At 39.9% G+C, this 15,754-nt stretch overlaps 1 protein-coding gene across 1 annotated transcript in view; it reads left to right on the forward strand.

The window, feature by feature from the left end:
- ITCH (itchy E3 ubiquitin protein ligase) overlaps nt 1–15,754 on the forward strand; it is a 61,665-nt gene that overhangs the window by 12,173 nt on the left and 33,738 nt on the right. Inside the window, exon 2 of the mRNA XM_005147523.4 lies at nt 13,841–13,931. Coding sequence (XP_005147580.1) covers nt 13,862–13,931 — 70 coding nt within the window. The 5' untranslated portion in view covers nt 13,841–13,861. The remainder of the gene's footprint in view (nt 1–13,840; nt 13,932–15,754) is intronic.

Consider the following 15,754-nt stretch of genomic DNA (forward strand, 5'->3'; position numbering starts at 1 on the left):
AGAAGTAAATTATATTAACTGAGAAATATCTCATGAGATGGAAGTTGTAGTTGAATGTGACAAGAAGGTGGCTGTTTGGGGTAGAAGAGGCTGTTCTCTTTGGAGTTCCCCTGTTCCCTGTTTATTCACTCTATCCATATTATTGCAAATACTGAGAGGAATTGAATTTCTAAGGAATTAATCTTTAGATACCTTCATATTTTAACTTTCATGTTAAATATGGTTTGTTTTTCTTGATACATTTCAGTAGCTGTGGCAGGGACATGCAGAAGGCTCAGTGTGAGGTGTTTGTGCACATTTATGCATTAGCATATGTGTTAGTGTGAAACTACAGTGTTGCTCACTGTCATTATATTGAGAAATTTGAACATAAATATACATAGGAAAGTTCTGAGAGAGAAGATACAAATGCTGTTTGACAGTTGGTTAGACTGTGTTCAGAAATGTCTGAGAGTAAAACCAAACTCTCCTCATCCTGTGTGTGTGTCTTTGTACCCCAACTTTAAATCAGTGTCTGTTGTGTATAATTTGTTTCCTTGTCTGTCATTCTCTGACCACTTCATAACAGGCAAAAATTTGTTTTATGGTGTGGTATTTTTATCTTGGCAGGTTTTGTTCATTTGTTTTATGTGGAGCAACTTTTAATCATTGAGTATGTTTGTTTGAAATATGGTAATGTTAATTTGTGTTTTTTCTCACTATTTCTGATAACTTGCATTTCAGAAGAACTGTTAAAATTGCAAACAGATGGATAAATTGCAAAAAGATGGATAAAAGGGTGGTGATTTGAGGTATCTCTTCCAGGCAATCATCAGTTGATAAATTACAAGTATGAAAATTGCTTAAGGGAATAAAAATAACTTACAATTGTGACTTAAAATTTTTGTTCTGGGTGATAACATTAGGATTATTTCATTGCCCTAATTAAAAATCAATTTAATAACATGCATAAAGTGGCTTATGGCTTGTGGATTTTTGTGTCCATCTCTTCTCATTACCGTATCACATAGCTAATGCAGTCATAAGTGGAGGCTTCCAGATAAATTCTTTCCTTCCTCTTCCATAATAACAGGCAGGAAGAGACTTCGGTGAAGTTCTTCAGAGGATTTCCTTTTCATCTTTCATAGTAAGGTCTAGAATAACCTGTTGCAGTCACCAGCATTAATATCTGAGATGCTCAAGACTGGGGTTTTGCTTTGTAGGAACCTCTTAGCCTTGGAGCCAGCTGAAGCATTAATGTAGCTGTGGGGCAATATAAGATTTGTATAGAGCAAACAGAACATAAATATTCCTGCTTTTGGTAACTCTGTTTTGTAACTCTTTTGGACTCCATCTCTTCAATACTTCTTTGTGCTCAGAGCTCTCTGTTGCGATTAAAATATGAGTAGTGCTGAGAAACAATCTCTGAATTACAAAACGAATTCATGTATTTCTGATCAGATAGAGTGTTAGGGTACAATCTTCCGTAGGTAAAGTGTAACCAAGGTTGCATGCTGCAGAATATTAGTTTGATGAAACAGCTGCAATTCAAAACACAATTCAAAGCAAATACTAAATGCTTTTGGCTATCTGCTTGGTGTACTGATAGTTCACAGTTACCAGTGACTGCTCATAACCACCTGGCCACACCACCAGCTTTTCCCTTGAGAAAATTCTCCTCCAAGGTTACCACGGGAAAATATTTATACTTTTGAAGTACTTTCTTTTAAAAACCTGGAAATCTAACAATGTTCCTTTTTTAAAGTGAAATATAAAAGAGGGTTTTGCTTGTTAGGGCTCTGTCAGCACATGTCTACCAATGCCATTGCTTCAGTCTTTGTAATTGTCTTGTCTTCTCTGAGGAAGGATGTCCCTGAAGTTACAGCACAGTTTATTTTTAACCTGTATTTACACCAAGCTCCATGTAGGACATGGTTCACAGTGCAAGGAAGTGGAAGAATAAAAAAACCCGCTGTAATTAATTTTTACAAGATTTAGAAGTTCTGAATGCTAAAAGTTGACGCTTTTTTTTTTTTTTTAAGAGATGTCTAACGGTCCAAATAACAGGAATAATGTAAGGTCAGATGAACTTCGGTATTTGGAAGTGCTAAAAGGGTATTTGCCTATGTACTCCATTGTGGAGTCCCTCCCATAGGATACAATACTTAACAAACTTCTCCAGTGTGGGGCTTTCCCATGGGCTGTGGTTCTTCAAGAACTTTTCCAGCATGGGTCCTTTCCATGGGATGCAGTCATTGAGGAGCACACTCCAGTGTAGGTGCCCATGGACCACAAGTGCTGCCAGCAAACCTCTTCCTGCGTGGGCTTCTTTCATAGAATCATAGAATAGTTAGGGTTGGAAAGGACCTCAAGATCACCTAGTTCCAACCACCCACCATGAGCAGGGATACCTCACAGTAAACCATGTCACCCAAGGCTTTGTCCAGCCTGGCCTTGAACACTGCCAGGAATGGAGCATTCACAACTTCCCTGAGCAAACCATTCCAGTACCTCACCACCCTAACAGTAAAGAATTTCTTCCTTATATCCAATCTAAACTTCCCCTGTTTAAGTTTTAACCCTTTACCCATTGTCCTACCACTACAGTCCCTAATGAATAGTCCATCCCCAGCATCCCTATAGCCCCCCTTCAGATGCTGGAAGGCTGCTATGAGGTCTCCACGCAGCCTTCTCTTCTCCAGGCTGAACAGCCCCAACTTTCTTAGCCTGTCTTCATACAGGAGGTGCTCCAGTTCCACGATCATCCTCGTGGCCTCCTCTGGACTTTCTCCAACAGTTCCATGTCCTTTTTATGTTGAGGACACCAGAACTGCACACAATACTCCAAGTGGGATCTCATGAGAGCAGAGTAGAATCATAGAATCATAGAATAGTTAGGGTTGGACAGGACCTTAAGATCATCTAGTTCCAAACCCCCTGCCATGGGCAGGGACACCTCAGACTAAACCATATCACCCAAGGCTTCATCCAACCTGGCCTTGAACACTGCCAGGGATGGAGCATTCACAACCCCCCTGAGCAACCCATTCCAGCACCTCACTACTCCTACAATAAAGAATTTCTTCCTTATATCCAATCTAAACCTCTGCTGTTTAAGTTTCAACCCATTACCCCTTGTCCTATCACTACAGTCCCTAATGAATAGTCCCTCCCCAGCATCCCTGTAGGCCCCCTTCAGATACTGGAAGGCTGCTATGAGGTCTCCATGCAGCCTTCTCTTCTCCAGGCTGAACAGCCCTGACTTTCTCAGCCTGTCTTCATATGGGAGGTGCTCCAGCCCCTGATCATCTTCATGGCCCTCCTCTGGACTTGTTCCAACAGTTCTATGTCCTTCTTATGTTGAGGACACCAGACCTGCAAACAGTGCTACAAGTTGGGTCTCATGAGAGCAGAGTAGAGGGGCAGGATCACCTCCTTTGACCTGCTGGTCACACGTCTTTCGATGCAGCCCAGGATACAGTTGGCTTTCTGGGCTGTAAGCGCACACTGAAGCTGGCTCATGTTCATTTTCTCATTGACCGACACCCCCAAGTCCTTCTCCGCAGGGCTGCACTAGATTTCCTTTTTGCCCAACCTGTAGCTGTGCCTGGGATTGCTCCATGATCACCTCCTTTGACTTGCTGGTCACACTCCTTTTGATGCAGCCCAGGACATGGTTGGCTTTCTGGGCTGCGAGTGTACACTGCTGGCTTATGTTCAATTTTTTATCGACCGACACTCCCAAGTCTTTCTTCTTAGGGCTGCTCTGAGTCTCTTCTCTGCCCAACCTGTAGCTGTGCCTGAGATTGCTCCAACACAGGTGTAAGACCTTGCACTTGTCATAGTTAAACTTCATAAGGTTGGCATCAGCCCACCTTACAAGGTGGACTGCAGCCTCCTGCCGGGACCCTGCTCTGCATAGGCTGCAGCTTCCTTTGGGGCATATCTGCCTGTTTCACTGGGGTCATCCATGGTCTGCAGGGGACAGCCATGGTGTTCTCCACAGGCTGGAGGGGAATCTCTGCTCTGATGCCTGATAACACCACCTCCCCTGTGGAGACAGTGTTCACACAGGAGAATGGATATTTGGTACATGAACTCTGAATAACTCTGAAAGATACAGCAAGGCCATGAGAGGCCTGAGGAAGCTTAAGCAAGCAAGATAAGAAGCTGGAATTCACTGAGTTATGAGAACTGTGGACTGTTGGCAAGCGTTCGAGGTCAAGTTCTCACACCTGTGCTTAACCAATTATATGTTAGGCACTAAGGGTCTTCAAGACAAGTATCCAATCATGATATGCCAAATTGCTGTAGGTGTGTGTAAGCAATAGTATATAAGGAGTTAATGCTTTGCAATAAATGGCTTTTGGTCTGATCATATTGATCTCTGACTGAGTCCATTCCGTAGAACTCCCCTACTTCTTTCTTCATTGACCTTGGAGTCTGCAGAGTTGTTTCTCTCACATTTTCTCACTCCTCTCCAACACAGCTGCTGCACAGTGGTTTTTACCCTTTCTTAACTGTGTTATTGCAGAGTCACTTCCAGCATCTCTGATGGGCTTAGCTGGGGCCAGTGGTGGGTGTTATGGAGCTGGCTTTCTCCAGCATTGAACAACTCCTGGCCTTTTCTCGCAGTGGCTACCCCTGCAGGGTCCCTGCTACCAAATGCCACACAAATCCAATAAAGCCACCTACTATGGAGATAGGTTTGGGGCTAAATTTGGTAAGTTGTCTTTGATAAATAAGAACATTGTGTACTCATTGCTTTCAGGGGTTTGATACTCCATCAAGAAATGGCAACCAACAGCTGTTTCACAATCTTGTTATATAGGATAAGCTTCCACAAGAGGGGACCCAGGAAAATAGTTTTGCCCATCACGAAATAGATAAAAGAGCACAAACCCTTGTAAACCAACTTTGCGTTGTCAGCCCATAGTAACACATGGGTATTTCCAGCCACAAAAAGAATAGGCTGGAATATCTGGTTTCTTGACAGAAAAACATTGTCTTGCTTTGTGAGTAGCAAGGTGACTGCTTCCATTCCAGTCCACTGATCAGAACATAGATCAGGTGTGCACAACCACTAAAAGCATTCTCCTGAATCCTTATCACACAAATATTAGGATGAAGTATAGTTCGGAGTCAGTGCAGTATTGTGTTGAAACTATATTATTGCAAAATCTTTTTTAACAAGAGTTTAAAAGGCTAAAATAAGTTTCTAAAAGCAGTGATTTGTAAGGGGTTAATCCAGTTACTGTCCAGTTAATACCAATGAATCCAACAGTTTAAAAATCTTATTGTTTGTCATAGCATGATTCAAGTTTTGCTCTCTTCTCTGTCTTCCTAAAAGCAGTTTAATTCTCTCTGCTGTGGGTTAACATGTGTACCAAGTTTAATATATCTTGTTTTCCAACAGTGGTATTTAAGAACCAGGCATTTTAAATATTGCTCTATTTCTAAGATTACAGCAGTTCAGCCAGTTTTGGCTTAGTGGTTTGCATATATGAATTGTTGTCCTCTTTGAAATGTATTGTACCATGAGAAGGAAATGGCTGAAATAAAAATAGACCATCTCTTTGTTTTTACAAATGGTTTTAATTCTCTCATGCAGCTCTCTGCAGTGGCTTTCCTTGCCAGGCTTCTTGGAAGCAAGCAAAAGGCATATGATGTTCATGTACACTTTTGTCTTTTGTTCCTCTCTTAAGCATTTCTTACAAGTCGGTGAAAGCTACATCCTTTTAGTCAGGAAGGAAATTCATTGGCAACTTAACGCGAGTTGGTAGCAAAGCCTGTTCTGTCCCTTTCGTCCTGCCTGCTACAGTCTTAGCCTGAGAAGAGCTTGCGGTTGGGGAATTGCTAATGCACTGCTGAAAGGGAAGAAACTGTCAAACTACTCAATTCCCCCCTCCGCACCCCTTTTAATGTTGTATTTTGCAGTACTGTTTCTTTATATGTCTTTTTTTCCAGTTGTTGAATATCAAATGCCATCTGTATGTAGAAAGAAGTCCTGTGAAGTATTTCTGCCAAGGGGCAGGTTATACAGGCAGGCTTCTTGGTGCACAGGGATGCTAATGAATGAATTCTCTGTAATTTTGTTGTCTTTGGTTTGAGAGGCCTGAAGACATAGTTTAATTTGGATTGCAGACAGTGCTGTTGGAAGCATTTTTGTCTGCACGTTGAAGTTGATGGACCAGTTCTATCTTCACAGTTTGCATAAGGAATGCTGGTGATCCCTGGTATTGAGGCAAAAGCTACAGTGTGAATATCATGGGGTGTCTGGCCACAACATTTCCAGAGTTATTCTGTCTTTCCTCAGGCAATCTCTTTGTTTTGATAGTAAGGTTAAATGTTTTTCAGCTCTTTCAACTTAGAAACTGTGGATTCCAAAGAGTTTCGCATGTTTGGTTCTCTTTTGAAGTGGTACTTAGCAAACCCAAGGAATTGGTGCTGAGGATTAATGTTGCATAATTAATTGTCCCAGTGCTTTTAGGAAGGTGTTTAAGGCTGTGAATCTGTAGTTCCTCAGTCTTTGCTACTATCATTTTAAATATGTTCATAACACAGCATAGAGCCATCTTCTGATGCTATTGTAGATTATTAGTAGGGTGTCTGACTGATCATTTATATTGTGTATGAGGTTGATGGAAATTAGTATGACAAATCCCAGTGAGACTTTACAGGAAGGGAATGTGGTATTTACTTCTAAAGTCTCAGTTTAATTTTACTCACTCCATTCGTTCTCTCCTACACATCATTTCCTCTTTTCTCTCACACTTGTGTACTCACAAGCACCAGGACATTTGTGTGTTGAGGTGGTATAGTCAGTGTCTCTTAGGTGCAATGTGGAACTGATGGTATCTATCAGCTGTTTGTCATGCTTTTGGGTTCCCTTTGGTGACAACCTACTTTATAGGTGGATATTTTACATCCCATGGGAGTTAAGATTTTTTAAGCTTAGTCTTTTGCTTTAGAATCTGGCTTACTTCAGCCTTCATAAATCTAAAGTAAGGGCTTAAGTTGGTTTTTTATTCCTTATTTGGAATATCCATATCCTTGTAGTTTCAGTACGTTTTTCTGCTGTGCTAATAGGAAAAGGAAGGATGTATGTGATGTAATGTAATCCTGCTGGCACTCTCTTTAACCCACAAGTTCCTTTGCTGGCCAGTCATCTGTGTCTTATCGGAATGAAGGCGTCCTGGTCTTGACGCAAACACTCAGAGAAGAAGTGTGCTTTGTTATCAATAAAAGCTATTATTTTAACCATTTTTGCTGTTTTTTCAGGTTTATACATGCATGTTTTCATTCCTCCTTAGCTCACACTAATGTTAACATCTCCATTACAGTTGTCTACAAGGTATGTTTACCTGTAGCAGAAAAACATCCAATTCAGGATAACAGTTACCCAGATAATCTCACTCATAAGATTATACATACATACATATATATATATATATATATATATATGTATCTGTTGCAGAAGATAAAAGGAGATATGACTTCTGACTTTGAAATACCGCTGTACTTCAAAAGTGTGTAGAAATAAAAGCCTGTAAGCAGATGGAACAAGAAAGTGGTTCTTGTGTTGAGCCAAAAGTACAATGGCTCATATCTATTGTATATATAAATTAGATAGGGGGGAAAATGTAAAATACACTTTTTAAGTTGACACAATGGGGGAAGTTTCTACTTCAATGTCAAGGATTTCTCATTAGCAAGCCCACAGTAGGGAAAGGACTACAGTTGCACACCTCTTCTCTTATGGTTCTTGGTTTATCTATCTTGCTTTCCCCTTGTTGCAGCCTCTGAAGGTCATGTCACTTGGGTTGCTTCCCAAAGTGATTAAATTGTATTTCCCATAAATATATTTTTACTTAGTCTATTGACTTGGGTCAAGTGTTGTCTTTGAGTCTGCATCTCACTCATTCTTACCAAAGCAGCTGCCTTTTTGTGGCTTTGTCAATAGTTTAAGAGTGTGTGCAGTAGAGAGGTGTGCATGTGGTGCTGGGTCTAACCTGGGGAATACTTTTTGTGATAGCAGTGGAGATGTGTCAACACCAGCTCAGCAGTTCAGCCTAGAGTCTCGGGCTGGTTTCCAGTATGGTCTGCATTTCACAGCTGTTCAACAGGCCATTTAGCCTTCTGGATTTTAAATTTCAGCAGATGTATTATGGCACAGACTACTTTGATTTTTACTGCCTTTCTAGTGAATAGGCATAGTGCTGCTCATATGCAGGAATGGCCATTCTGCTGTTAAAACCCTCTGTTTCCATTCTTTATATAAATATCTCTTGATGCAGACCTCATAATTGCTTCCCTTTCCAACGTGTACTCAACACTCTTATAATATATGTCTATCCTTTTCTTCCTGGTTGATTACTCAGCAGTTTCTTTTTTTCTGTGTCTTGTTACTTATTTGGACAAAACTGACCATGTCCTTGAAACTTATTTTAGGGGAAAAAAAATTATAAAAAAGTCAAACAATAAAACCAGCTCTGTCACAGCCCTTTTTAGTTTAAAGATGAAACTTGAACAGGTAAAGTAACTGCAAATTTGCTTAACAAGTAAGTTGACAAGCTAGCTGGCTCTCCCTGGGCTTACTGAGTGATTACAGCTGATGTTTGAGAGAACTTTTCCACAATACTCATGCCTTCAGTGAAAAAGAGGCTTCAGTGTTCTGGGGGAAGGAGGGGAAGCGTTTGTATTTTATTTCTCGCACACAAAGAAGGGCGATATCAGTGTGAACAGGTGCCTCTGAACTTGCTCTGAAATACCTAATCTCATCTCTTCTTAACTGTATGTAATTCCCATCCCTGTTGATAAAAATAACTGTTGTAAAGGGGACATGTTATAGCTTATGTATTTTTTTCAAACAAAACTTTGCATATTTTGCACTTTCCCCAGAAGCCTGTATTCCTGGGTTACACAGTGGGGTTGTCAAAACCATTGTTACTAGCTGGGGTAAGTAAGCTTTTTCATAATGCAGTGATGTTTTTTACTGGGTTGAACCAGCAAATGCACTTTGGATTGGGAAGCCTGTGAAGAGCAGGTTAGCCTCTTTTGTAAATGAATTACTAAACTTGAGGCTTACAGCAGACAATAATGTGCAATTATTTCAGTAGTTTTTAAATTACAAAGAGCATGTGCCAACATATTTTCAGAGCTATGCATGTATAATACATAGTCACGGGGTTTCATTCTGATCCAGTTGTCTCTTCTATTCTTTGAAATAAATAGGAAACAGTATTACCCTCCTCAGTAAGCCAGTTATTTAACATGAATCCCATCACTGAATAAAGTCACTGTAAGTTAAATTCCTGTAATGCTCTGAAGGTCTCTCAAGTCTTTGGAAGCATTTTATTTTGATGTGTACTCCCTGATTCTGTAAGGTAAGAAGTTTCTTCCCACCTCTTCCCTCACTTTAACCAAAAAGCACTCAAAGCTGCACTCAAAGTGCTCCCTACTCTTTCTCCTGATTTCTTAAAAGAAAAACATGAGGATCATACCTTTCTGCATCCCCTTTTCTGAAAGTGTTCGTAGCATCTGGGCTGCACTCCGCTAGAATGCCTTCATTATTCCACACCACTCTCACAAAAAAAAAAATCTGGTGATGAAGTTCGCCGTCTTGGATTAAAATGCCACTGCAGATGATGTAGTTTGGCCTGGCAGCATCTGGTCATGCCATAGGGGTGGCTTCTGAGAAAGCTCACTACTTAGAGGTTGAATTCAAAGAGCTGAATCCCAAAAGGATGCATGCCCTGAATTTCCTACTGTGAGGGAGATTTATTTTCAGGCATGCTCAGACTTGCCTGAGTACAAACACTGGCATATGCAATAATGAAGCTGAGTGTAATTTATCTAATGATCTACACATTATGGGAGCATGTTATAAAACCAGACCTCCTACCTAACTGGGAGTAAGTGTGCAGCCACCGAAGAAATTCAGGCAAATGTTTGAAAAGTTTCTTTTTAATGACAAGAAGATGTTAATTCTATATTATTCTGTATTATATCTTTTTATGTACCATATTATATCTTTTTATATGCCAGATAATTTGTTTTGTTCATTTCTGAAGAAATTCTACTTATCCTTCTCTGAGTGTTTGTTGTGCTGCCCTGCTCTCTCTGTCACAGCCTTCAAACCTTGCAACTAGTATTTCTAAGTTGCAAACTCTGTCAGGTTTCTTGGAAAACGGTAGCAACATCCCAGGGCAAAAATGGCAATATAAGCAATAACATCATGTAAACCAAAGCAAAACCAGGGAGAAAGAACCCGAATGCACAAACTCAAATCAAATCCCTAAATATGTATGAAGACGTGTGTAACTTTCTACTGCAGAAAAACCACTTGCGTGTACATTCTGGGTTTGTGGAAGTACTTTTTGCATTACAGTGAATTATAAAGCAGGCATAGCTACTCTATAATGATTTCTCAGAGTATAGTTTTGCTCAGAAAATGATTATGACATAATTTAAAAGCAGTCATTGAGCTCATTTCCACTGGCAAGAGTTCTGAAAGTCTCATACAGTTAAAATGCTTGTTGGTGTTCACACATGATGGCCCTTCACATCCAGTTGCTGACAGAACTGCTTGTCTTAAGTAATTTTATTTTCACAGAATCCTGAATGTGTTTTCTATTGTAATAAAACCAAATGACAATATCTTGATAATGATTTCAGAGTGTATGTTCTCTTATTTTTGTGATTAAGTTTCTAAGCAGCCCTAGGCTGGTTTTGAGTTGAAATCCTATGCAGTGCTACTTTTAAAGATAGCTCTTAATACAGTAGTTTCTTACCAAAGAGACTTAATTTGTGTATTTGTTATATAAACAAAAGAGGAGCTAAATGCTAAAAATTAAGCTTAAATACAGAAATCAGATGGATATGTGTGACTTGAGGAGTTTATTGTGTTTTGCAATCTCTTTGTGTAGTGTCTCTAAGTGTAGTTCATTAATCATCACAGATCCATATTTGACTAATGAATGTATTTTAGCCTTGTTTCCTAAGAAAATAAGGTGTATACAATTCCACCTGCTGATCCTGTTCAGCTCGTCCCCTTTTCCTGTGTGTTGCACTACAGACATTGATACTTGCTGATATACTCCAGCAATAAAGTGAGGGAGATGGAGGTGTCAAAGTTGGTTAAATTTCTGAGTTATAAAAATCTGGACAGAGTATATGTATATGTGCATGGTAGGGAAAAAGGTTGGAAAAGGCTTAGATTAGTGCCTAGCTGAGAGAGAAGCTGCAGTGTGAGTTCAGCTCTTCCTTGCTGGGTGCCTGGCATGGGACCAGGGATTCTGTTTGCTCAGTATTTTTCAGCTGGTGATCAAGAAGAGCAAAAAAGCTGTTGGAGTTGAGGTGTTTGAAAACATGAGAAATAGGCTGTTGAAGTACAAGTAGTTTGTTGCTTTCTGCTTCTTTTCTTGGAACTCTTTTTTTTCCTGGTTAACCATTGGAGCTTGCTTTAAATGAGGAGCTGCTGGATATTGGCAAGTGTGTAATAAAGTAAGACTCCAAAGTTTGATTGCTCAGAAATAATTAGAAATGTTATGGCAGCTGGGAGAACTCAATAATCAAGGCCACATTGGACTGGCCTTGAGCAGCCTGGTCCAGTGGAAGGTGTCCCTGCCAATGGCAGGGGATTTGAAGTGGATGAGCTTTAAGGTCCCTTCCAACCCAAACCAGTCTGGTATTCTATGTGTAATGTAGTTTCTTTTCTTCTAGAAGCACTGGGAGGCAACAGGTTCTTTAAGTTGTACCAAGATAGTTGTTAGTGAAAACCATGTCTCGCTCCTTATGTGCTTGCATGTGTACATGTGGTAACTCAGCAAATGTTGCAGGACAGTCACTGCAGATGTTATTAAGCTGCTAGGAGTTTTTCTGCCTATTCTCAAGATGGTGAAATATTAATAAAGTCGTTTTAATGAGTGTATTTTCAAGCTTAGAAATGAAAGTGAGCTTTAGCCCATGCTCCTGAACAGATGTTGTATGCTATATTTGCCTACTATATGACTTCAGTTAGAAATTATCACCTTTAGTAATTGCATTTGTATTCTGGGCAGTGTTATTTCTCCAGGTGGAAAATAGAAGCTCCTCTGTAAATGCAAACTCCTTGAGGCTATCCTGCATGTCTGTGTTGGTCATGGTGCTGTTCAGCTGCTTTTTTAAAGTATAAAGGATACCTAGTGAGTTCAGTAGAAGGATCAGAATGAGAATCTTCCATTAAATCTTCTACATTTAGACTACTTTTGAAATACTGATTTTAAAAGCTTTTTTACTTGAGGAGGATTTGTGTGATTTCCATCTGGAATCTAGCAATGAACAGTACTGAACTCCACTGATAACACTACATACTGTTGCAGCAAGTGATTAGTACTCTTTTTGGTGGTGTCAAGTTCTCCAGTAATTCAGTATCAGTAAGCTGTAGGATGCAAAAACTTCCCATTCTTCTTATCCCATTGGAAGCTACCTGTGGAATTATCAGTTTCATAGTAGTGGTCACAGGATATAGATTGCAACCTCTAAAAAGAAAGTTGCCGTATTCACACCTGGTCTCCTTCTACAAGTGATGTTGTGCACGTGGAGGGCAAGGTTAGACCGCTTGTAGTGTTATTAGTCCATTCACATGTGTATAGCCTTTTGTGCTCAAGGTACAGATATTAGCGTGGTAGTTTCCTTGGTGGAAAGAATATAGTGTGCAAAAAATTACCTGGGAGCTGGCAAGTGGTATTTGATCTGTTCTGGGGTTCCAGTTTGGCGGCTGACCATGTGCAGCGATGGGCTGGGAGACATATGCATACCAAATAGCCAACCCCTTGGCAAGAGCAGCTGAGTGGGAACCCAAAGAGAGAGGGGTCAGACACAGAGGTTGATGAATGGGTTTCTGGTAGGTTATGACCACAGAACACAATGAGGAGGGAGTACAGCATGAGAGGGATGCAGTAAGTTGTAACCAGCGGGTAATTTGGAGTTTTCAAGAACCCATTCTTTTTCCATTAGGTAATCTGCCGTAGAAGTTTATATTTAGTTTAGTTGGTAAGGGATATTGAGCGAAAATGTGTCCAAAAAATGAGTAGGAGACAATGATGCATATTGTACACTTTTTCTCCCCCTGCTTCCCAAAACCAATACTGAATTGAATGAAGTTCAAAGAGTACTAGGAATATCTGCGTGCGTTGGTGCTAGGAGTCCAGCCTAGCATCAGATAGCACGCACTACCACACCAGTGTGAGGACTGGGGTGTGATAAGAGGTCAGGTTGAGCTCAGATGAAAGGTATCTTACCCTCTTTCAAAAGTGATCTCTTTCCTCTCTTAGTTAAGTGCTTTGTAGAATTACAGCCCCTCACTGTTGACTTGATCTGAGTTAATTCTGAGAGATACAGAAATGGGTTTGTTTATTTAAATTTGAAATCCACTTTTTAATTGAATCATTCATTTTCAGTCTTTTTCCTATGCTTGTGGGTTGTTTGGTTGGTTTTTTAATATATAACCAAGTAGTACTTGACATGGGCAGCTAAATTTGCCCAGGACTTACGACATCGAAATAGGCTGATACTTTCAGACATAAGAGGTACAGCAAACTTTGCAATGAGAATGTCATTTCCTCTCAGTTACCTGACAAATGGAAAGGACAAAATCAAAAGATCTCTTTTGCATAGGACATGAATATTTACAGATCGTGTAATAGTAGAGACTAAGCCCTTTGTAATCCATTTTCTGGACTGTGGGGGAAATGCAAAGGAACTAGAAAAAAAGCATGGTGGGTTTGTTTGCAGTATAATGTATCTACATGCCAAAAACCAGATTATTTAATTTCTGAGTTTCTGAGGATTCAAATGTTTACGTTGTGTCTTCATCCAGATTCAAGATCCAGCCCATATTATGGCTGGCAGTGGGTCCAGATCAGGACCATCCAGTGGGTTATCCATGAAATCACAGCTTCAGATTACTGGTAAGCCTTTTGAAAGGAAATCTCTCTTCTGGTTAGAAACATAGAAGTGTTTTTGTTCTGACAATAAATTGCAAGTCACTAGTATGTTGTATTTCGGGGACTTTGGGGTTGCACAAAACCTAAGAAAACTGCATAGTAAAACTGAAGGTGTCTTGCCATCGTTACTTGACAGCTGTTTTATTCAGGATTTTATCTAAAATGCATAAAAAAAGGAGTAACTGTTTTTAAATACTGTTAAGTAAATTGTACAGAACAGTCTTCTGAAATGTAATCCTGTACTATGATACTTCTTTCAGTTGGCACTTGACATAATATCAAATCCAGCATTTACTCCTAACAATCTCAAGCTAAGTGAATGTAAACTGCCGTTCATTAAATTTGACTTATTGTTTCTCCCTTGTGATATGTTTTGGTGGCCACCGTTATAAAGGAGCTTTAATAAACATATTGGTAAAAATACTGATGTAGTTGATCACCTGTGGATTGCATCGGAATGGATTTGCCTGCCATGCTTTGCTTTTTCAGTGCCCCACCAACAGAGTAGCTGTTGAAACTTAATTCTCAAGTTTTACTCACTCTAACAAACTTTACTGAAGCATAAAAACTGAAACCTGGGCATATGAGATCTGTGGATATAAATAGGTCTAGGTTTAGAAGTGTCAAGGGTATATTTTGAATGTTCAGCGTGGAAGATCTGTGGGTATATGCAGACATTTCACAATGTTGATATTATGGGGATGAAAAGAATTGTCAAAAATAGATGGGAAAGCTTTAGCTAGAAAGAAGGTTGGAATTGAGTAAGTTGTACTGGCTGGCTCTAGCTGTCACCTTGAGGTCACAAGCTTGTTTTTTCTCAGTGGGCCGTGAGTATTTAAGAGAAATCTTGTTCCTACATGTTGATACTGGAGAGAAAAAAAGGAAGAGGTTTGGGAGGGGGTACATCCTTTACATAGCTATGAAGAGCAGACTTAAGGATTGAAGTGGTGATTGCTTACTCTGTTAAAGACCTGTGACTCACATAAAGTAAAATGAAAGAAATGGCTTTGTTTAGAAATGAGACTGTTAAGATATTTGCGTGATTCTCAGTTTGTGAGAAGTTGAGCCCTAGTCTGCAAGCAAACTATTTCCTGTGCAAGCAGGAGTTATTTTATCTGTAAACAACACCTGCCCTACCCTCAGCTCCCTGTTACGCTGTCTTCACTAGATTTAAATCAACTTTCAGGTTGTCTGGTTGAGAACAAACCTTGAAAGTAGGTACAAGACTGCTGATTTGTGCTGCCTCAAAGTAGGTTTTGATGTCTTTGAGATAGCAATGTTAAGGCATGAGATACTGTAGTATAGAATTACTGGAGACATGAGGGGAAGGCAAGGGGAACTATTTGTGAGAATTAATGTTAGCTAACTGGAGTTAATTTCTGTAAGATGTCTTGTAATAGAGAAAGAGTTTCCCTTGAGAGCAGTTCAGAGCAGTTTATACTAAGCTACTTGTCTAAATCTCTCAAGGAGCAGAGACTATAAAGGGAATCTAGGTAGATTAGCCATATGGGCTTGAATTAGTCCTCTTTTTTTAAGGATGTAGTGCAGCTGAGGTGAGTGACAAAAACCCAGGAGACCAAGTTGTTATTTGTTAGAACAGAGTGGACTTCACTGCCCAATTGGAAATATCTTAAGTACTGAAATTTGTATTAAATAGTGGCTTGTGAGTTTAGGGTTATGAAGGAACCCAAGAACACTCCTGATTCAAGAGCCAAAGGTCAAGGGTAGACTGGTGTATGCACATACTGCTTTGGCTACATGGAGGCAGCATAGCCATGGGTGTTTGG

Source organism: Melopsittacus undulatus, chromosome 10 (assembly GCF_012275295.1).
Source record: "Melopsittacus undulatus isolate bMelUnd1 chromosome 10, bMelUnd1.mat.Z, whole genome shotgun sequence".
Taxonomy (NCBI): domain Eukaryota; kingdom Metazoa; phylum Chordata; class Aves; order Psittaciformes; family Psittaculidae; genus Melopsittacus; species Melopsittacus undulatus.